This window comes from Humulus lupulus, chromosome 1, assembly GCF_963169125.1.
Source record: "Humulus lupulus chromosome 1, drHumLupu1.1, whole genome shotgun sequence".
NCBI classification, from domain to species: domain Eukaryota; kingdom Viridiplantae; phylum Streptophyta; class Magnoliopsida; order Rosales; family Cannabaceae; genus Humulus; species Humulus lupulus.
In genome coordinates, this window is record NC_084793.1 from 310,516,206 (window position 1) to 310,538,399 (window position 22,194).

The 22,194-nt window shown below is 33.0% G+C and overlaps 1 protein-coding gene across 1 annotated transcript; it reads right to left on the bottom strand.

Moving 5' to 3' along the window:
* Positions 1 to 593: 593 nt before the first annotated feature.
* LOC133812929 (uncharacterized) lies at positions 594 to 6,706 on the bottom strand. Its single transcript, XM_062246770.1, has 15 exons — positions 6,491 to 6,706; positions 6,314 to 6,371; positions 6,069 to 6,182; positions 5,778 to 5,875; positions 5,575 to 5,658; positions 5,324 to 5,460; positions 5,122 to 5,194; positions 4,980 to 5,025; positions 4,754 to 4,863; positions 4,478 to 4,585; positions 4,320 to 4,379; positions 3,830 to 3,891; positions 3,074 to 3,386; positions 893 to 2,080; positions 594 to 811 (listed from the first exon to the last, which is right to left on the bottom strand). The coding sequence occupies exons 1-14, from the start codon at positions 6,560 to 6,562 to the stop codon at positions 971 to 973; spliced, it is 2,445 nt and encodes an 814-aa protein (XP_062102754.1). The 5' UTR covers positions 6,563 to 6,706; the 3' UTR covers positions 594 to 811; positions 893 to 970.
* Positions 6,707 to 22,194: the final 15,488 nt, after the last annotated feature.

Here is a 22,194-nt window from a genome sequence, read left to right on the forward strand (position 1 = left end):
TGGATTTAAAAATTAGCCAAGTGAAATGAATTGGTGAAATGTGAGAAAAAAAAAAAGGAAATGTTTGAACTTTATTTCCTTATTTTGTAACCTTTTCAAGGCAGTGCAAACCATCTTTTTCCTTTTTCTTTTTTGGGAATTTTTTGGCAAACTCTTTAAACAAATTTAGAGGCAATATTGAATATCCCTTGAACACCAAAAAAAAAAAGGCAATATCAAAGTATTTAATATGCTACCCAACTAAGCATAACAAGTAATATTTCAAAACAAACTTTTTTTTTCCTTTCTATAGGAGCACAAGAAGATACTAATCATTTAAGGCAAAAAAATAAATCATAATAGCAAAAGATATCAACTTTAACCAATCCTTTTAAAGAAATTGTCAATTTAAAGAGCAAGAATCTTTTTTTTTTTAAAAGTAAAAAGCTAAAAATTGGTCATTCAATTAAATACTCAACTGTTTTGTCATTTCAAACATTGACAACAAAATTTTTCCCAACAAGAAGGACAACAAAATAAATTGAAACAGTAGATATTTAAAATTAAGACTAAAATTATTGAAGAAATAACTAAGGTGAGGTGATGGATGATGATGCTTATCATGGCCAATCAACATATCTATACTTTAAATTAAATTCAAGGCTTAAAAATAAGACTTTCTTTTTTCTGTTACACAAACAACAAAACTATTTATCTACCTATCAACTTAAATGCTTTTTTTAAAAATGCTAAGAGGGACAAAACTATTGAAAGCAAGGGAAATTTGAAGCATATTACCCCCCACCCAACTTCAAAGATTTTAACAAAATACCTGCATAGCAGAAAATAAGGATTATTTAGTCATCATACCAAGATGGAAGACAACAAAAGAAAAAGAGGTACATCAACTTACCTATCAGTTGTCACTTGTCAGTTTTATGGTAACTTAGTCCAGACAAAGGTTGGCTCACTTCAAACTGAGAATATAATTTTACTTAAATAGATCAGAAAGCAATCGATGATTTCCTGTTTCTTTGCCTGCTTGCTTGAATTTGGCCTCTGTCTTGGTTCTCACCACACCCTGCTGCTCAGCCACTGTATCATCTTGTGTTACATGGTGCTTCTTCTCCATCACCGATGAAGGCCTCTCACTCTTATGTGTGTGCTTCTTCTTCTTAACCTCGTTTTTCTTTTTCTCAATTGCCTTCTCATCTGGTTTTTGACATCTCTTGTCTGATATGTTTTTGACATCGTTTTTCACCTCGTTTTTCTTTTTCTCAATTGCCTTATCATCTTTTTTTTGACATCTCTTGTCTGATATGTTTTTGACATCGTTTTTCACCTTGTTTTTCTTTTTCTCAATTGCCTTCTCATCTGGTTTTTGACATCTCTTGTCTAATATGTTTCCTTGGACTGCACCCTGCTGCTCAGCCACTTCATCTTCTTGTGTTACATGGTGCTTCTTCTCCATCACCATTGAATGCCCCTCACTCTTGTGCTTGTGCTTCTTCTTCTTGGCCTCACTTTTCTTTTTCTCCGTAGCGTTCTCATCTGGTTTTTCACATCTATTGTCTGACATGTTTCCAAGTACTGAAATCAACTCTTCCCTTGGTAATTCATCTACTTCATAGATTTTTTTATGCTTCTTAGCTCGCTCTTGGCATATCTCTCTCTCATCAACTACCCCTTGTGTCCCTTGAGTTCCGAACTGCTCGGAAATACTGCATTTACTGGGAACAAAATTGCGTTTCTTGGCTGGCGGCTGCTCAATTTCAGGATAACTTGGTGAAACACTATGTTTTTGTCCCTTCTTCACTTGCAGTTGCTCCTTTACCACATCAGAAAGTCGAGTGTCGCCAAAGCTCTCTGTATGCATGCAATTGTTCTCCTCTGAAACGTTATCTCCTCTTCTTTGCCAACAGCCTATTGTCTCCAGGATGACTTTGCCAAGAACAAATCTCGTCTCCCACATATATCCTTGCCCAAGCAAGGAATAGTCAATATCAAAACACTTTCTTCTTTGCTCATATGATCCTTTCATTTTTACCAGCAACTGAAAAAGTTCAGCTACATCTTTGCTCGTCTTCTTTGGTATAAATACCTGAAACATGGAGTTGTTATAGACCAGACATATTTCAATCATGTACAAGTACTCTAAAAGGCAATGTCATTGCAAATGTGCCTATGCATACAACATTGTCAGTATAAAACCACAAAAGCAATTACACTTAATATCATACCTATATTTTGTGCTGGCATAAGATATCAGTGAAGAAATAGACCACTCAAAATAAGTACACAAGGGGGAATGAACCATGCTACCATTAAAGTAGGGCTGTGTAGAAATTTTTACAACCCGCCCAACCCGAATAATCCGCCCAAACCAACCCGAAAAAACCGCCAAAAAACGCAACCCGAATAAACCGATCAAAATTTAAACCGCCCAATATAACCCAACCCGCCCAATTAAGAATTTATTATTTTTAATATATTCAAATAAATATATAAATTAATTAAGTTTTGTTTTAATTTTTTTACTATAAATTTAAAATATTGTTTTAAGCTTAAAAAGATAAACTTCACATTATTAGTACTAGTATTTAAAAGAAAAAAATTACAAAAATGTAAAAAAAAAAAAATACCACGTTTGTTTGGGCGGGTTGACCCGACCAACCCGCCCAAAAAAAATACAATTTCGGTTTGGGCGGGTTAACCCGACCAACCCGCCTAAATATTGGACGGGTTAAAAAAAAAAAATTTCTTAATTGGGCAAGTTACGGGACACTTTTGCTAACCCGATTATGACATTGGACGGGTAAAAATATCTTGTAACCCGACCAATGCTCAGCCCTACATTAAAGAAATAATCAAACTAATTGATTTTGCTGAGTATTATAGAAGAGAAAGGCGAGGCAAGTGATGTAAAGATAATTCGTGTGTAAGCTAAAGAGGATATTATTGTACTATGCGGTTAACCGTAAGTGCCACAAACCACCAACCACCGTACAAATAAGGGACATGAAGCAGCACATAGATACATCTATATAAACTAACAAACCACAGTCTACTTGATATAATTACTAGGCATACTTACCAAACCAGAGCATGGGGAAGTTGGGTGTCTGGACACTGATTCAAGATGACTCTTGGTCTCAGTTAAAACATCTAAAGAGTCTTGCACAAGAGTAGCTAATTGAGAAACTTTTTTTACAAGTTCTTCATCTGATTTAGAAGCGAAGGAACTTGAGAGCTCGGGCACAAAATTAACCTGAACTTCAGATTTTTCTCTTGCAAATCTAATGCCTTCTTTCCACTCTCCATGGTACAAGATAGAAGCAAAAGTCAAAACGACAAGAGCATCTTGAGGATTATTGACTAATGCAAGATGAAATGCTAAAAGTCCAACCCTACCAAAATAGAAAAATTAATTAGTGCTAACATGTTAAACAACCTTGATGGCAAATATGCAGAAACATGCAACTCCAGTTATTTTTCCTATATTCTAAGTTATTTAAGTTTCTGAATTGGGTTAAAAGAAACAGTAAAAAAAAAGTCACGTGCTCCCTAGAATTTTAAGGGTAAGATTTACAAATATGGTGTTAATTATACTATTTTTTTAATAAAAATATCACAACTAAACAAACATATTAAAATTACTCAATAAATACACACATAAACATGTAGATTTTCTGCCAATTTTTTTTATTAAGCTGACAAGCATTTAGCATAAAATTGTTCTTCCAACCATATATTTGGCCAAATATGATATCTAGCCAGAATTTCAAATTTTTAACAGAATTGATGAAATACAAACGTAGTGTATTTCACAAAAGATCATTTATTTTCTTACCACAGCCTGCAGTCAGACGGATGATCACAGCTGGCCACCTTATCCATATTGAAGAATAATTTCTGCCAAAGAGAAAAATGAGTCAAAATAGAGTGCTTACTCAAACATGATTTAACCTTGTGTAACTTGGAACAAGCAAGGCTTGACAGACAATGTGAAAGTAGCACAAATGCAATTAGGAAAGGAACACTGCATTTGCATTACTCATAAGGAAACATCGGTACTTGAATGCAATTTAACTAATGCCTTAAATGATGGCATACTACTTATTTATATATTTGGCAGGGTCAGGGCCTTTCTCGCTGGGCGAGATAACAAATTCGAAGTGACTATCAAGGTTCTCAGAAGTATAGATGACCCAAACTTTGTAAAAAGTAATAACTTTTAACCTTTTAAAGCATATGACTCTTCCATACTCAGTAATTTCTTCTTAAACGAACCCCAACAATTTGCATAAGTTCCCTCAATAAGCTTTCATTGGTTTACTTACCATCAACATTGTAGAATTCTGATCAGATTTGGTGCTAGCCTGCTGCTCAAGATATGCTGCCTGCAATCCAAACAGGACATTAAGCTTCAAACTCAAATAGCAAGTAAAACCCTGTGAATGATATTAAAACTTAGCAAAGGGAGAGGGGTGGAACACACATGAAAGGGAAGAAAAAAGCTCAGCAGATTGAACCTCTGAAGCAAACAGAGTGAAGGCTCAGCAGCTCCATATGAGAGCATATAGTTGAACTCCATCATTATTCTGGACTGAATAATCAAAGAATGTCATTGAAGTTGAAATATATATACACCAAAGATTACTGGAGTAGTATAACCTTTTTTTCCCCTTCCATGATAAGAACAGGTCAACAAAATCCAGGACAACAAAAGACCGTAATAATAAAATCAGACAGCACTTTACTCTTACAAGTGTACCTTAGACAATGTCAATAAGGATGAAGAAAAATTACGAATTGCAGTTGCAGTGTCCCTTGAAAATGAAAAACCTAGACGAGCAGCAAGTCTTAAACCACGCAAGATTCTTGCTGCATTAGAATTTGGAATGGATAAAGTTTTAGTTTTGTGAAACAAAACTTAACTCCTAGTAAAAAATGTAATGGTGCCTGTATTCTAAGCATTATAATGGGCAAAGAAAACCTACCACAATCTTCCTTGAATGAAACATCGGCAGGGATTAACGTTCGTAACTAATTCACATACCCAACAGTAACAATTCTTAGTACATTAAGTTGAAACAGATACTACATTTATATATTAAAAAAAAAAAAGAGATGAACACTCACTTTTAAGGACCTTAAGTCAGCCATTCCATTGGCAAAATCATAGATCGTGTTCGAGAAAGGGTCAAAGAATAAACTGTTTCAACAATTCCACAGAAAATTCCTCAAGTTAGAAAGAAATCTAACTAAAGTAGAAGAGTTCACATCTTAAGGGAAGAGTTTCATAGTTGCTCTCATATTCTGAAACTAGAAGAGAGGAATGAACCTGTTTATTGTAAAGTCTCGCTTCAAGGAGTTTCTCCAGAGAATAATGTCTTTCTTCCCACAGCCATGTGGTGCTTGAGAGAAATGAAGTTCTGCTTTTTTCGCAGCATGTTTAGCCACTGTTTCAAAACTGGACACCTGTTTCATGAATCAGATGTGTGGATACCAAGTTTGAAATGAAGCAGAAGTGCGAGAACACAAAAAAAAAATCAAAATAATTGAGTATGCAGTATACAGCAACAACCAACCAACCTCAATGATAGAACCTCGAACATGCACCATGCATATTGGGAACCGTTGTCCAACAATGTGTGCTTTGTGAAATCGACTTCGAATCTATAATAAGACATCAGTAATGAACAAGAAGTTTTGAACCTATAAACATATGATGCAGTTGAAAAGCACGACATTATAGAAGTGGGGGAATAACAAATCTCAAAACAGTGCAGAATTACCTGCTTAAGATTAGCAGTGGTGATAACATCAAAATCTTTAGGAGTTCTTTTAAGGATTAAATCTCTCACACATCCACCCACTAAGTAGGCATCAAATCCTGTTATACAATAAACCAAAGCACCAAAGAGTCACATAAGTGCACATATGAAATATAATATTGTCCGGTGGAAAAATCAAAATACCAAAAGAGAAATTAACATAGCTGAGGAAGATACAACTGGACCATGATGGTGGTGTGATACAATACAAATGAAGAATATGAAGATCCAATTTTGGGACAGAATGTGTACCTCCATTCCTCAAAATTCTCAATACAGTCAATGAAGCTGGAGGTATGACCCCATGGTGTATCCCAAAGGTCCTGGAATCCACCTTGTTCAATTTTTTGGTATCCATGTGCCCCACTGAATAATCATCATCATAATAACGATACTAATTATAATATTGAATGTGTCTCGGATTATAAAACAAAACAATAAATGAAAGATACGATTTTTATTCCTATTGTAATAATAGTATAAAGTAAAGTGTAAACCTTGGGTTGAGGTTATTTCAGGTTTAATTCTTCCCTGGGCAACGGCGTGGCAGAACCTCTTGCCAAAATCAAGTCATGTCCGTAGACAGCAGGAAATCATTGCAAAAAGCGTATAAGGTGTTTGTGAAAATGACTGAGAGAACTAAAGAAAAAGAGAACAAAGAGATGATTACGGACCTGTTGCCTGGAAGTAATAAGAAGACGAAGACAAGAGAAGAAGTCCTTGTTACGTTGTCTGGGTATCGCCATACCATTGCCGTCGGGTTGAGCTGAGTTCAGGCCATCACCAATGACTGTGTCATCTCATGGCGCCATTTTGAGGGGGATGCCCTTACAAAGTTCGGTTGTCCGGTCCAACAAGACGGTAAATGGCCCTGTCGACCTAAATATGTACTAACCAATACGCTATATTGTTCATAGGTTGGTTTGTTCGTATTACTTTCATTTTTTTTAATTATGGCTTTTATAAATGTGTAAAAATGTGGGATTTATATATTTTTGTTTTACTTTGTACGGAAAAATTTATTAAAGAAAAAGTTAAAGTACAGAAAATATAATTAGTAGTTAATTAAAATATAGAAATACCAAAATTTTTTATCATAATTATGTTTTATTTGATTTTGAAAATTATTTTATTCTTTTTTTTTTCCTTTACTTTTTATTTTATTTTTTCCTTTTTTTTTTCTATCAATTTTTTCCTTCATCTTTTTTTTTTCTTTCCATTTTTCTATTCTTCTCAATTTTTTATTTTTATTCATTTATCTATTTTTTTTCTTTCATTTGTATTGTTTTTTTCTTTTTCATATTTTTTCAGTTTTTTTTTTCATTCTATTTTTTCTTCATTTTTGTATTTATTATTTTCTCCTTTCATTTTTTTTCTTCTTCCATTTTTTCATTTTTTTTCTACCAATTTTTTCGTTCATATTTTTTTTTCTTTTCATTTTTCCATTATTTTTCTTCTTCTTCTTTTTATTTTTACTTATTCATCTGTCTTTTCCTTCATCATTTCTTCTTTTTTTTTTCATATTTTTATCATTTTTGTACTTATTCTTTTCTCATTCCATTTTTTTTCATTTTTTTCACACATATATTTTAACATTACTTAATTATTTTACTATTTTTTTTATAGTTTTTTCCACTATATGTAAAAAAATTCAAATCAATTTTTTCAGCATTTTCTTTTTATTGTAACACTTATAGTAATACCAAAATTTGGAAAGAAAACTAATAAAAATATGAAAACGTGAATGGATAATTTGTTACCTTCACGTTCTTTGTGTGTATATTTCTAGGGGTAACTGGTTACCTTTACGTTCTGGTGTGTGTATATTTATGGGTTCTTTATGGTAACTAGTTACCTATGTTACTAAAGTCATAGTTACTTATTCTTCCTTTTTTTAATGAAATGTTCTTTCTCTTTTTCCTTCAAATTTGATGTTTCTTTTCATATTTAATATGAGTAACTGGTCACCCCTCTTAGGTAACTGGTTACCCCTCTTATGGCATAAAGTTACTCATTTCAGGATAACTGGTTACCCATCTTGGTACATGTTATTTAAACTAGCTCTAGGATTTTTTTTTTACATAATTGTCAAAGATCAATCAAGTAACTGGTTACCATACACAGAATTTGAAAAAATAAACATACAGTCTAAAAAAAAGAAAAAAAAATGTTTATAATAAATAAAGAATAATTTTAAAAACAATTCATATTACAAAAAAAATATTTGCAAAACAACCAAAGAAAAATTTAATATAAAATTAGTAATATAAAAACAATATAAAAAAACAAATAAGCTAAAACAATAATAATTAAATTACAAATATACCCTTCCAAATTAATAACACTTAATTAAGAGTAAAATTATGGCATAAACTAACTTTTATATAAAAATATGTGAAAATAAACCCAAAAAAGTAAAAATTCTTAAAAAAAGCCATAGATTAACTTTTTTTTTTGAAAAAAAAAAGTCATATTTTTGCACACTTTATTAAAAATCTCATATAAAATGTAATTTCCTCTATTGTAAAACCTGCTCAAATTAATATTAAGATTTTCTTTTTTTAATATTCAAATAATTAGATTTAACAAACTAAAAGTATATAGACATATTATTCTAAATTGACACTTTAAAATATTATTCTAACTTTATTGTTAAAATTTTTAAAATAATATTTAATATTACATATAATATATATATACTAGGTAAAAGTAACGTGTAATGCACGTTTGCTTAACTTTGTCTATAATTTTAATAAAAACTGGTTCACTCTATAATAGAATGAATTATAATTATATAGTATATATAAATATTTATATCAATAATTTCTACATATATGACATCTAAACACAACGTTGACATAAATATATACTTACATGACTACATAACATATATATAAAATATAATAATATATTTTAAAAGAAATTAATAATAGAAATAAAATAATAATAGAAAAAGTCATAGTGTAGACAGTAGTATTTATGCATCAACTATTTTTAGTTTCTAATATATCTCACGATGTCCTTTGGTAAATTTAATGAAGAAAAAGAACTTTAATCACTTGATAAAAAAGAAACTATCACACAAATTTATAAGATAAAAAAAATGATATGTATGCGTTTATTAATTTTAAATAAATATGATTTAATTATTTAAATTATCATAAAATATCTAAAAAATATCTTATTTTAATTAAATAATTAATTAATTTTGTTAAGTTTATGTTTGTTCTAGTTTTTTTTAATTTGGCAGTGACAACAAAAAATTATATATTATATGTTTAATTTAATATTAAGTTTGATTAAATTTTATTTAAGTTATAAAATGTATGGTTTTATTATTTTTAAATAATTATCATTGTAAAATATCTAAAAAAATATCATATTTTAATTTGTTTAATTATTTATTTATTTAATTTTAATTAAGTTTAAGTCATGTTTGCAATCTACAATTAAATATAAGAATATTATGTTAAATATAATAATGTTCCGTTAAAGTTAACTGAAAAAAATAAAAAATCGTTAAAATCAAAGATTTATGTTATCTACGTACTTTTTATATAGAAGAGATGTATAAATGAAAAAAAAAACTATTAATCAATTTATTCAGGTTATATTGGGCGAGTTGTTATAATTCTCAAACGACTTCATATAATAATTGGACGGTTTGAATTTTCGTCGCATTATTCTGGTTGTAATTTTCGTCGATTTTTTCGGTTTGGTTTGGGTTGTTTGCAAAAACTTTTGCACAACCATACTCACCAATTAAAGTTATATTAGTAAAAATTATATAATTATAGGGAAATTTTATAGTAGGGATGCGAGTTTAGCCTCTACTGGTAGGAGTATAAACCAATTTTTTTATATGACGTTTACATTGTAGTTATAGTAGGCTTCCCACTAATTTTTGAGAAATTCTGAATAATTTACGATGCCCAAAACATGGTTCAAACAGTCAATTGCACTCGTGCAACTAACCATTTTGAACTCTAATTTTCGGCATTGTTAAGTATTTATAATTTTTTTAAACTGGTGGGCTGACTACTATAACTACAATATACATCTTCATATAAAAAAATTGGGTTATAATTTTTATACATAATGAACAACAAAAATGCCCCTACTGGTAGAAGCTAAACTGGCACCTCTTGTAATGCCCTGAAATCTCCGATGTGGTCTCATATTTAATTCCTTCTGAGTGAAGAAATACTTGAGACTTTTATGATCGGTATATATTTCGCACTTCTCACCATACAGATAATGTCTCCAAATCTTTAGTGCGAAAACAACTGCTGCCAACTCCAGATCATGTGTTGGATACTTCTGTTCATAGTCCTTCAATTGTCTAGAAGCATAAGCTATGACTTTGCCATTCTGCATCAACACACACCCTAAACCTTGCTTTGAAGCGTCACTATAAATCACAAGTCCTCCTGATCCAGATGGGATAGTAAGTATTGGAGCAGAAACCAATCTTTGCTTCAACTCTTAAAAGCTTTTCTCACAAGCTTCAGTCCATTCAAACTTATGATTCTTCCTCGTTAGTTGTGTCAATGGCATTGTTATCTTGGAAAATTCTTCAACAAATCTTCAGTAATAACCTGCTAATTCCAGAAAACTCCTTACTTTTGAAACATTTTTTGGTCTATTCCATTTACTAACAGTTTCAATCTTTGATGGATCCACCGAAATACCATCTTTTGAGACTATATGGCCCAAAAATGCCACCTTCTCTAGCCAAAATTCACATTTCTTAAATTTGGCATAGAGTTGTTTTTCTTTTAATTTCTCCAACGTCAACCTCAAATGTTCCTCATGTTCTTCTTTGGATCGAGAATACACCAAAATATCATCAATAAACACTATTACAAACTTATCAAGGTAGTCCTTAAACACCATGTTCATCAAGTCCATGAATGCAATTGTAGCATTAGTTAATCCAAATGGCATCACAAGGAACTCATAATGGCCATACCGAGTTCGAAATGCGGTTTTTGGTACATCCTATTCTCTAATATTTAATTGATGATACCCAGATCTCAAATCAATCTTTGAAAACACTCCTCTTCCTTGTAATTGATAAAAAAGATCATCAATTCTAGGAAGTGGATACTTATTCTTGACTGTCAACTTGTTCAGTTCTCTATAATCAATACACATCCGCATTGTCCCATCCTTTTTCTTGACAAATAGCACTGGAGCTCCCCATGATGAAAAACTAGGCCTGATAAACTTTTTATCCAGGAGTTTGTATCTTTAATTCCTTTAGTTCTGCTAGTGTCATTCTATAAGGTGCCTTGGACACAGGGGCTGTACCAGGAAGTAGCTCGATCACAAATTCAATTTCTCTGTCTGGAGCCAATCCTGGTAAATCTTCTGGAAACACTTCTAAGAAATCTCTAACTACCGGTACATCTTCCGGTTTTAACTTTTGCTCCTTATAAGTGTCAACCACACTGGCAAGATAACCCATACATCCATTTTCCAACAGTTGTTTGGCCTTCATAACAGAAATTAAAGGAATGCAACTTTTTGATGTCGTTCCAGTAAACATAAACTCATCTTCCTTCGAAGGCTTAAATATCATTGTTCTCTTTCTACAATCAATAGTGGCATTATACTTTGAAAGCCAATCCATACCCAAAATCACCTCATAATCGGCCATCTCTAACATTATTAGATCAGCATATAATTCCCTAACATCAATGCAAATAGGAACCCTCTTCAACCAATGAGTAGAATACAAAATCTCTCCAGATGGTAACATTGTACTAAAAACTTCTGACAATTTTTCACACGATCTACCCAACCTTTTTACATATGTCAAGGATGCAAATGAATGCGTGTCATCTGAATCTATTAATGCATGAGTGAGAATACCAGATGCAAAAATATCACCTGACACCACAGAGTTGTTGGTATTAGCATCAGCCTGAGTAATCGTGAACACCCTAGCATTTGTCCTTTGAGGTTCATCCTTCATTTGTTGGTTCTTCATCAATGGACAATCTTTGATCAAATGATCCCCCTTACCACATTTGAAGCAACTCTTAATTAGAAGCCTGCACTCCCCGAAATGATTTTTTCCACAAGTTTGACATTGTGGTTGTTGTTGGAATCCAGATTGCCTATTTTGCTGACCTCCTTTATATTTCTTATTCTGTCCTTATCTAAATTGGAAATTCTGGGCCCCTCTTTTGTTGTCATTGTGAAAGCGGCTCTGTTCTTTATTGAATGGAGTGTCTCTACGAGGCATGCTAGTAGCAGCTTTAGCTTTTGTTATCTTTTCTTCTCTGTGTTCAGCTCTCAAAGCTTTCTCCACAGCCTGAGCATAAGAAAGAGGCCTTGTACGTCCCATATCCACATCTCTAGCCACTTCTGGTTGCAGACCCTCCAGGTAGCGATTCACTCTACTAGTTTCAGTGTTAACCAAGTGTGGTGCAAACTTGGCTAACCGGTCAAATGTCCTTGCGTACTCAGCCACTGAAAGATTCCCTTGTTGTAATCTAGTGAACTCACTTACTTTAGCAGTCAACACAGCTTCATTATAAAACTTTTCATTGAAGACCAGTTCAAATTTTTCCCAAGTCATCTGATTCACTTCTCTAGTCTGCTTAAGCACTTCCCACCAGATCTTAGCATCATTTTTCAGTGTATGTGCAGCACAAGAAACCTTTTCCCTGTCACTTAGTTGCATGAACTCAAAGATGTCTTCTAAAGAACTCTTCCAGTCTTGTGTGTCAAGTGGGTCAGTGCTACCTTCAAATACTGGTGGGTGTTGTTTTCGGAAACGTTCATATAGTGGTTTCATGGGGTGCACTGCAGGTGGGGCTTGTGGAGGAGGAGCTTGTGGAGGTGTTGGAGTTTCAGTAGGTGGTGATGGTGGGTGTCTTTGTCGTTGTTCTGCTAACAACTTCTCAATTTGTTCAGCTTGTCTATTCACTATCGCTTGAAGTTGAGCCATTTCTTGTTCATATTTATTACTGCAAGAGCCTTTAGTATCCCCCATTGCATGTTCACGATCCATCTGTGTTATTATATATATCTTAAGACAAAATGGCCATAACTTATGTCATTTAGCCAATAGTGCACATGAGGCATGCAACCAGCACATAATAAATGCATACATAAAACTTACAGGTGAACTGAGCACTATCCTTTCCTAAGCAGCCACATATGTACACATCACCACCTAAGCTCTCCACTCAAGGTTGAGTGAGCTTTTCTTTCCCTTTACATGCACCACATAGCACCCGTGAGCCAAGGCTAAGCAAGAAAGCTCATTGTTGCGCGTATACAATATCAATTGATGATTATCATAATCATACTAGGCTTGTAGCCCTAATCATATAATATCAAGATTCTAATAACCATGTTGGGGCTTGTAGCCCTAATCAGATAAGTGACTGATGAGTAAGTCACGAACTTAAACCAGATAAGTGACTATGGAGTCACGAATTTGAATCAGATAAGTGACTAATGATCGAGTCACGAACTTGAATCACATAAGTGATTATGGAGTCACGAACTTGGGCTCTGCTCCCTAAGCCATGTGACGATGCAGTCACCTGGGCCTTCTGGCCCTGGCTCTAAGTAACTAGGTTTTAGACTAGACAAGCGCTTTTAGTTTTCATCGAACGTAAGGTCGGTCAAGCATTCCATACTTATGACGATAATGCTTATGTCGATTAAATCTAATCTTTTTGGCTTGCGTTAAACACTCTAATACCGTTCTTGACTCATAAGCTAATACCATACGACCAGTGCTCAGGACTACTGTCAAACTTGACTAATAAGTCACAGCTTCACAGTCAATACTAACCCCATTGTCGATTATGACTAATAAGTCAATACCATTCACAAGTAAGCAAGATTTGCTAAGCATTTGATATGTAATCCATGTCCACATTTAAAGCACTCAACATGCCTCAATAATAACCATGCATGTCACATATTGGGTGCAGATTTTTTACATCTGATTTGAGCGTGAAACAAGTTAAAAACGACCCTTGAGAACGATTGATCCATTGATCCCTTAGCGGTCACCTAGTTATAACCAAATATGGAATCCCATCAATAAAATCAACAATAAAAGGTTCATGATCTAAACCTCACTCCCAGGACCTCGAATCCTACTAACACGGTTAATAAATTCGATCCTGGGCCTTAAGAATTGAAACCCCGAGCCAAAAACCCTCAAAGTGCCCAAAATAGTACCCTGGAAAAACAGGGTAGCGCTGCCCCCCAGGTGCTATGGCGCTACAACCAGAGCTGCCATGCCCTGGACAGCACTGTAGCACCCACCCTTAGGTTTTGTAGTGCTAGAACCAGGGTATTTCAGCCTTGGTTTTTCCTCCTTCGTGTTCTCCAATTCCAAGCTTCAAAACTTGATACCAAACCTACAAGTCCTAGGCATCAAAACTCAATCAATCTTTGCCAAAAACTTCATTGATTTTCTACCTTCGAATTTTCTTGATTCTGATCCACTTTTGTTTTTTCCTTTCCATTCACTCGTATCTCTTCCGTTTCATCGATTTTGTCCGGATCCTCATTTTCTTCCGAAAAAAGGGAAGGAGAAGGATCTTCTTCGGTGGATCCCCCTTGTTCTTGTTTAGTCCTCTTTGTTTCTGAAGTTGTTTCTATTTCTACATCTGTTTCTTCCGTTTCTAAGGTTTCTTTCAGACTATCCCCTCCAAAATTCCAGCTGAAAATAAAATGAAAAACAGTGTATAACCAGAGTTTCCATGGCCAAAATCTTACCTCAAGCTCAAGATTAAACCCTCTTCAATGGTATAATACAATCCTAGCTCTCAAATCAAAGGAAAAAGAAGAAGAAAAAGTGATCGGGAGGAAGGAGAGAAATGTGACGCCCCACGTCACTATGGCTGCTTTCTGGAATGACGACTGGCCCTACAAACCAACACGAGTCTTTCCAGCGTGCTTTGTCCTCACTCACACGCTTCCTAGGAAAACTTCCCAGGAGGTCACCCATCCCTAGATTATCTCAGGTCAAGCACGCTTAACTTTGGAGTTCTCAAGTGATGGGCTACCGAAAAGAAGATGCTTCTTGTTGATATAGGTAGTACCCATCAATCCATTTAAGCCATCTTCAACTGTGTAGTCCCATACCTACACAGTCTTAGAATCATCACACTTGACTTTCCCTAGGCGGTGTGGGATTGCACAGCTTACTCGGTCTTTCCCCTTACGGATCACGGGATTTTGACTGTCACAATCACCCCCCCTTACGGGCCCGACGTCCCAGTCGGCCACACTTCCGACTGGGTCAAGGCTCTGATACCATAGTTGTAACACCCTGGTTACCCCAGAACAGTTACGGTGAACAGTGAACCGAAAATTTGACCCGCTACCCGAGTCCTTTGGTTAAAAACGTGATCTAAGTGTTATTATTAGGTTAAGGTGAAAAACCAGTAAAAAGGAAATGATACATTTCATTAAGTAAATAAACTGCTCATGAGCCATTCAAAACGTTTACAAGTTGTTTACAATACAAAATGGTCGCTATTGTTTCAAATTTACAATCCCCGTCGACCTAAGCGGCAAAAATAGGGTAAACCCCTAGTCCCTCTGAGAACTCCTTGGCCGTGGTGGTCAAGCGGCCAAATATGTACACATCACCGCCTAAGCTCTCCACTCAAGGTTGGGTGAGCTTCTCTTTCCCTTTATTTGCACCACATAGCACCCATGAGCCAAGGCCTAGCAAGAAAACACATTAAAGCATGATATAATATCAACAATGATCATAATAATCATCCAGGACTAACAGTCCGACACAGATAGGTGACAATAGCAAAAGTCACAAAAGTGGGTGCAGCTCCCTTTAGCCATGTGACGATAGGGTCACCAAGGCTTAACTGATAAGTTATCCTTTCATAAGTTTGATCAGGATAGGTGCATGGTGAATGGTCACCAACATAACCTTCCTCATGACCATAGAGTCATAACCTTGGAACATCGTTCCCTAGCCATGTGACAACAGTCACCGGGGCCTTATGCCTTGGCTCTGAGTACTAGTCTTAGACTAGCCAAGCGCTTATAAGTTCATTGACCTTAGGGTCGGTCTAGCATTAATGCCATAGAGCCATTCAATGCTGATATCGATTAGATCTAATCTTTATTCGGCCCTGCATTAAGAGTGCTTATGCCGTTTCTAACCTTTAGGTCAGTGTCCCTGACTAGTCAGTGCCATACACAAGCAATCAACATTCACTAGCATTTAATATGCAATCCATGTCCACATATATCAACCAACATGCTTCAATAACAAACCACGCATGCCATATACATATACAGGGTGCAACTATATTCATACATTGTTTTCTTACCTCTGGTTCGAGTGAAAATTATTATAAGAACGACCCCTGAGAACGATCAATCTTTTAATTCCTTGACGGTCACCTGGTCATAACCAAAATATAGGATTCATTAATGAAAATGATAAACAAAGGTTCCCAAACCAAAACCTAGCCTCCGAGACATCGATTCCCACTAAACCGAGTAGTAGGAACGATCCCGAGGCCTAAGGTTTGAATCCCCAAGCTAAAAACACAATTCTGGCCAAAAATGCCTTGATGGGCCGTGGCTCACCAGAGCCATGCCGCGGCTCACCCATCTGACAGGGCCATTTCCCTCACAAAAACAACCGTAGGCCGCGGCTCACCATAGCCATGCCGCAGCCCTTTACCAAAATCAGCAAGCACCAGCTTGCTTTCCCTTGCGTTTTCCCTCGGAACCATACCTTCAAACTGGTTCCAAATCTCCTCCAAACACTCAATTTAACCCCTAAACATCATCTATATCAAACCCTCATCAAAACCCAAGTTAAACATCAATCAAACTTCCATCAATTCAACTATCCATCAAGAGAGTTACAAACTAAAAACTCAAAGCTAAAATAGAGTAAAACCAGAAACCAATGGCTAAAACTCACCTCAAATCCGAGATTAAACCTCCTTCAATGGCTGAACCAAGTCTACAAACCCAGCTCCTTGATTTCCTAGCTTAATTCCCAATTCAAGCTCAAAAACTCCAAAGAGGAAATGGAAGAGAGTGATGCACGGGAAGGAGAAGGAAAAACCCTGTTTTTGTTATGTTTTTCTACAGCCATCTAAAGGTCATATACATCCAACCAAATGACCTAAATGCCCCTAAGTCATTAAAAGTTTCTAAAACCTTCCCAAGGGCAAAATTAATACTTTCGAACCTATACCGTTAATTATAATTAACGCTCTCCAATTCCCGCTAACCTCAACAAATCTCAAACACCAATAACTCATATCCCGTTACCCTATAATTCCCGGTAACGCTCTAATCATTAAAAACACCCCGAGACTCACCCCAAGCCCCGAGCTTAAACCTGTTATGACCAAACCGATAAATTATACTTAAAGATCGTCTCATGCCGAATAACTCAAACCAATCCACATTATAATGTGGCCTCACAATATATCATTGACATGCAAACAATATACAATTATGCCCTCAACGGGCAAAATTACCAAAACACCCCTGTAAACAAATGTGGACCCACATGCATGCATTTAACATCATATTATAATATAATTTTCATAAACATGCATAAATTCATTTAATGACATAATTAAACAGTTACGGCCCTCCCGACCTACTAATCCAGCCATTAAACCATCTTAGGGAATCCGGGGCATTACAAGAAACGTGCTCTGTTTTGGTTTAAGTTCTCTACAGCCTTCTTAGTTCACATGTACCATTTGGTCAAATGACCATAATGCCCCTAGGTTAAGTAAAATCCTTTAAAGTCTAGCAAGGGAAAAATCATCATTTCCCGTCTATCTTGTTATTTATAATTAACGTCATCCAATTATCGTTATTTCTAATATTTTCAAATACCAATAAATCATATCTCATTACCCTTTAATTCCCGATAATGTACTAATCCTCAAATTACCTCGAGACTCACCTCGAGCTCAGTAAATAACCCCGTTATGACCAAACCACTAACTTGCATTCAAAGATCGTCTCATGCTGAATAGCTCGAACAAATCCACATTATAATGTGGTCTCATCAATAATTCACCAACATGCATGAAAATATACAAATATGCCATCAATGGGTCAAATTACCAAAATGCCCTTTATAATAAAAAGTGGACTCACATGTATGCATTTATCATCATATAATAATATAATTCACATAATCATGCATATATAATCATTTAATGGCATAATAATCTATTATGGCCTTCTCGGCTTTCTAATCCTACCATTAAACCTCATTAGGGATTTTGAGGCATTACACTTAGCTTGAACTCCCTTCAAGCTTTGCACAAGAATTTTCAAGATAAATGGTGAGAAATCACCAAGAATGCAATGTGCAATGAATAATGAAGCATCAATTGCTTCAGACCTTTTACAGAGAATGTTTTTTGGAGAAGATATTTTTTAGCTGCTAAAAAAGATAAGGGAAACACGGACCAAACGAATATATATGCTACGGCTAAAAATTTATGATGATATGCGATCACATATGGCTTGTTTAGTTGCACTTAAAAACATATTTTTTTATTTACTTAATTAAAAATTTAAAAATTAAACATAAAATAGTGTTTGATAACTTTGTTTTTATATATTATTTTTAAAATTTTTAATTAAAATTCATTAAATTTTAAAAATAAAAAAATTTCACTTTTAATTTTTTTTTAAACCGTTTTTAACTTTTTTAGTTTTTTTTTTCTTCTCTTTTTCAAATCAACACCTCATTTTTACATTATTAAACAAAAAATAAAAATAAAAGTTATCAAACACATTTATTATTTAAAAAAAAAAAAACAAAAATAGTTACCAAATATATTTTTATTTTTTTAAAATAAAGAAACAAAAATAAAAATAATATTTTCATTTTTGTATTTAAAAAATTCAAAAATAAAAATTTTACCAAACACAACCATAACCATTGGAATTTTATGAGTTCCTTAAAGTCGTGATTAAGTTTATTTATTAATCTTACTCTTGTTTTTCCTTTTAGTTAACTATTTTGGCAATAAGTTTATAAGATTTTATATATATACTGATAATAATATTTTAAGTAAAATATTATTCATAATAAATTATATGAAATTGCTTTTGAAAATGAGATTTTTTTAGTTGAATTAGTAGAATTTCTTATGAACCCTTATAAACGGTTGAAATTATCTTCCTAGGTTGGGGTCGTGACAATTAATATATGTTTTATAAGATGACAATTAATATATGTTTTATAAGATGACAATTAATATACGTGAGATATAGGGATCATTTATATATAAGAGAAGTAATAAACAATTAATTAAATATATATATATATAAAGTGACTTAATTAATTATGTGTACACAGTATCACGTTCATTTATATGAACCAAAAATGTCTAATATGAATTTAACCTAAGTATAATAATTAGCACCGTGTTCGATAGTAAATATATCATTTTAATTTTGTAAAAAAAAAAAACTTAAATATGCTCTAAACAACTACAATATACACGGTCATAAAAAAAAAATCGTGCCGAAAATTGTTCACGAGTCGAGAACACTGAAGAGCCCCACCAGTAAGGCTTAAGTGAAATTCTTATAGGAGAATTCTTTAATATATTTATATCAGATTAAATGTAAACTAAGTTTAGTTTGAATTATAAATATATATTTATAGGACAATTCTTCTATAGGGGCATCACTTTAAACTCTACCGGTGGGGCTCTCAGTGTTCTCGACCTTTAAATAGTTTTCGATGTGATTTTTTTTTATAACCGTGTATATTGTAGCTATTTAGAGCATCAACACGATTTTTAGAAAATTCTGAATAGTTTATAGTACTATGTTCAAACATGTTGTTGTATGTGTAACTAATTTTTTTTATGCACGGGGAAAACAATATGCTTGAATCTAATTTTCGGTACTGTAAACTATTCAGAATTTTCTGAAAAATTTGCAGGATACTGTAAACAATTACAATATACACGGTCATAAAAAAAAATCACGCCGAAAACTATTCGCGAGTCGAGAACACCGAAAAACCCCACTAGTAGAACTTAAAGTGAAGCCCATATAAAAAAATTCTCCCATATTTATATGTACTTTTCAACTTATAATAAAAGTGTAGAAACTATTTACATAATTAAAAATGAAAACTATACAATACCCATAATATAAATATATATGATTATCTCTCTACACAACTTTTGGGACTCGTTTGGATTGTGAGATTAAATAAAATTGGATTGGATTAAAAAATAATATAGAATAATGAATAAGTACTTGATCATTTATTATTAACAACAAATTAGAAAGAAAAAAAAAAGTTACAAAATGGCAATTATTTTTTCTTACAGATAAATTATCTTAAGTTTTTCAATGAAAATATAGATTGTTGGAGTAATTTTTAATGACAATATTCTTTCTAATCTCATAACAAAATTACATTATATGACACCTTTGGACTTTTATAGAATTAATATATTTAATTTTATTAAAATAAAATATCAACATGTCTTTATTAAAAACCCATATATGTTGACTAAATTTCTTTTAAATATTTTTTTATTTGACCTACGTACCTTATACACAGATTCCTATTTGCCAAAAATTGCTTTGCAATTGGATAATTACTTTAATATTTTCCCACAATTATTATAATTTATTTGCTGGAATTTTTAATATATTTACGTTTGTCCATATAAATTACAAACAAGATGGCAAGTAAAATCCTCAATATAAACTAAAATCATTAATATATAATTTTTTGAATAAATCATTAATTTTTTTTACTATATTTATTGTTAGTTTGTGAAACGTAAATATTAGTGATATATTTACTATTTGTATCATTTGCATTATATTAATCCAAGATAAAATTAACACTCAATGGCTTTTATGTAAATTAACTAACAGTTTTACTAGACGTACGTGTATCAAGAAACATTGTATTAATTGCTACAAAAAAGAAAAGAAAAAAAAAAGAAAAGAAAAGAAAAGAAGAAACATTGTATTAATTTGAATTTATTGATTTGTTTAAGTATTCATGTATGCAATTAATTTGTACATATTAAATAAAGATATATTTATATGTGAGCATCTTTTACTAGGATATGCATTGATAATTTTATTACATATATATATGTATATTTATACTTGGGCCCTTAATTTTTGTTGGTATTAGTGAAAATGATGAAAACTAAGAATTATTTATAAAACATAACCACTTAAATATTAATTAAAAATAAGAGAAAAAGCCCACTCCACGCCAACTTTATTTACGTTATATTTGGTTTGAAAATGGAATTATATGACCAAGAAATTCCTTAATTATATAAACACATTAATATCACACAGTTGTATTTGAGGTGTCAGTTAATTATTTCATAATTAATTCATCCACAATAAATAAATGTGGGTTTTTTTATATATATAAAAAAGAAGAAGATAGAGAGGCAAAAAAAAAAAAAAATCATGTCTTGATATATATCTTCTTTTTTTTTTTATTTGGCATCCAATATGTATAAAAGAGGACCAAAAAAATCACTACGTATTAAAGAATAAAAGTGAAAAGCAACTGCTAATAATTACATATATACTTATATATTGTTCTTAATGATTTAATTAAGATAATACCATGGATTTTGAGTTGTAAGACTATGAATATAAATATATAGTGGTTTGGTATACAATGTTCTCACATTTCTAGCTAGGGTACTTTTATTTTAAACGTGTAAACAAAACTAATATACATTTATTGTAAAAGCTATTATGTGTAATGTTATAGCAATACCCATATATAAGACTTTATTAAATTAATAGGTGCGAGTTTGATATTGGGTTGCACGGTATGTCACCTCCTTATGGTGTTGGACACTGTTATCTGTTAACCATTCTTAAAGGAGAATTGCTAAGGGGCACCATTGATACCCAACACCACGACGAGGTGGCATATAACACTATTAGTGCAATTGCCCACACATTTGAATTTAATAAATATTATACGGTATCACTAACCAATCACAGGGTGTCATCTCACGTGGTGTTGGGCGCATTAAGATGTCAAATAACAATATGCTTCTTAAAGTACCAACTCATGTAGTGTTGTACACTGTAAAGTATCGAATAGCAATACACATTTTAAATTTGAGAATTGCTAAGGAGTATCACTGGTGTCCAACACCACAAAAAGGTGTCATACCACTATTGATACAATTCAATATCAAGTCTCACGTATTTAATAAATATTATGGGATACCGCTAGTCATCCATAAAGTACCACCTTGTGTGTTATTGGATAACTTAAAGTGTGAAATATCAATACTCTTTCAAATTATGGCAAGAAAAGAAAAACGTAAATTCACAAGGGAAAAGC

Bases quoted from the DNA above. Each gene is read 5' to 3' on its own strand.
- LOC133812929 (XM_062246770.1), bottom strand. From the start codon at position 6,562: ATGGCGATACCCAGACAACGTAACAAGGACTTCTTCTCTTGTCTTCGT. The intron at 5,659-5,777 runs GTAATTCTGCAC...GTCTTATTATAG, and splicing joins CCACTGCTAATCTTAAGCAG to ATTCGAAGTCGATTTCACAA. The intron at 3,892-4,319 runs GTAAGTAAACCA...TCTCTTTGGCAG, and splicing joins AGAATTCTACAATGTTGATG to AAATTATTCTTCAATATGGA.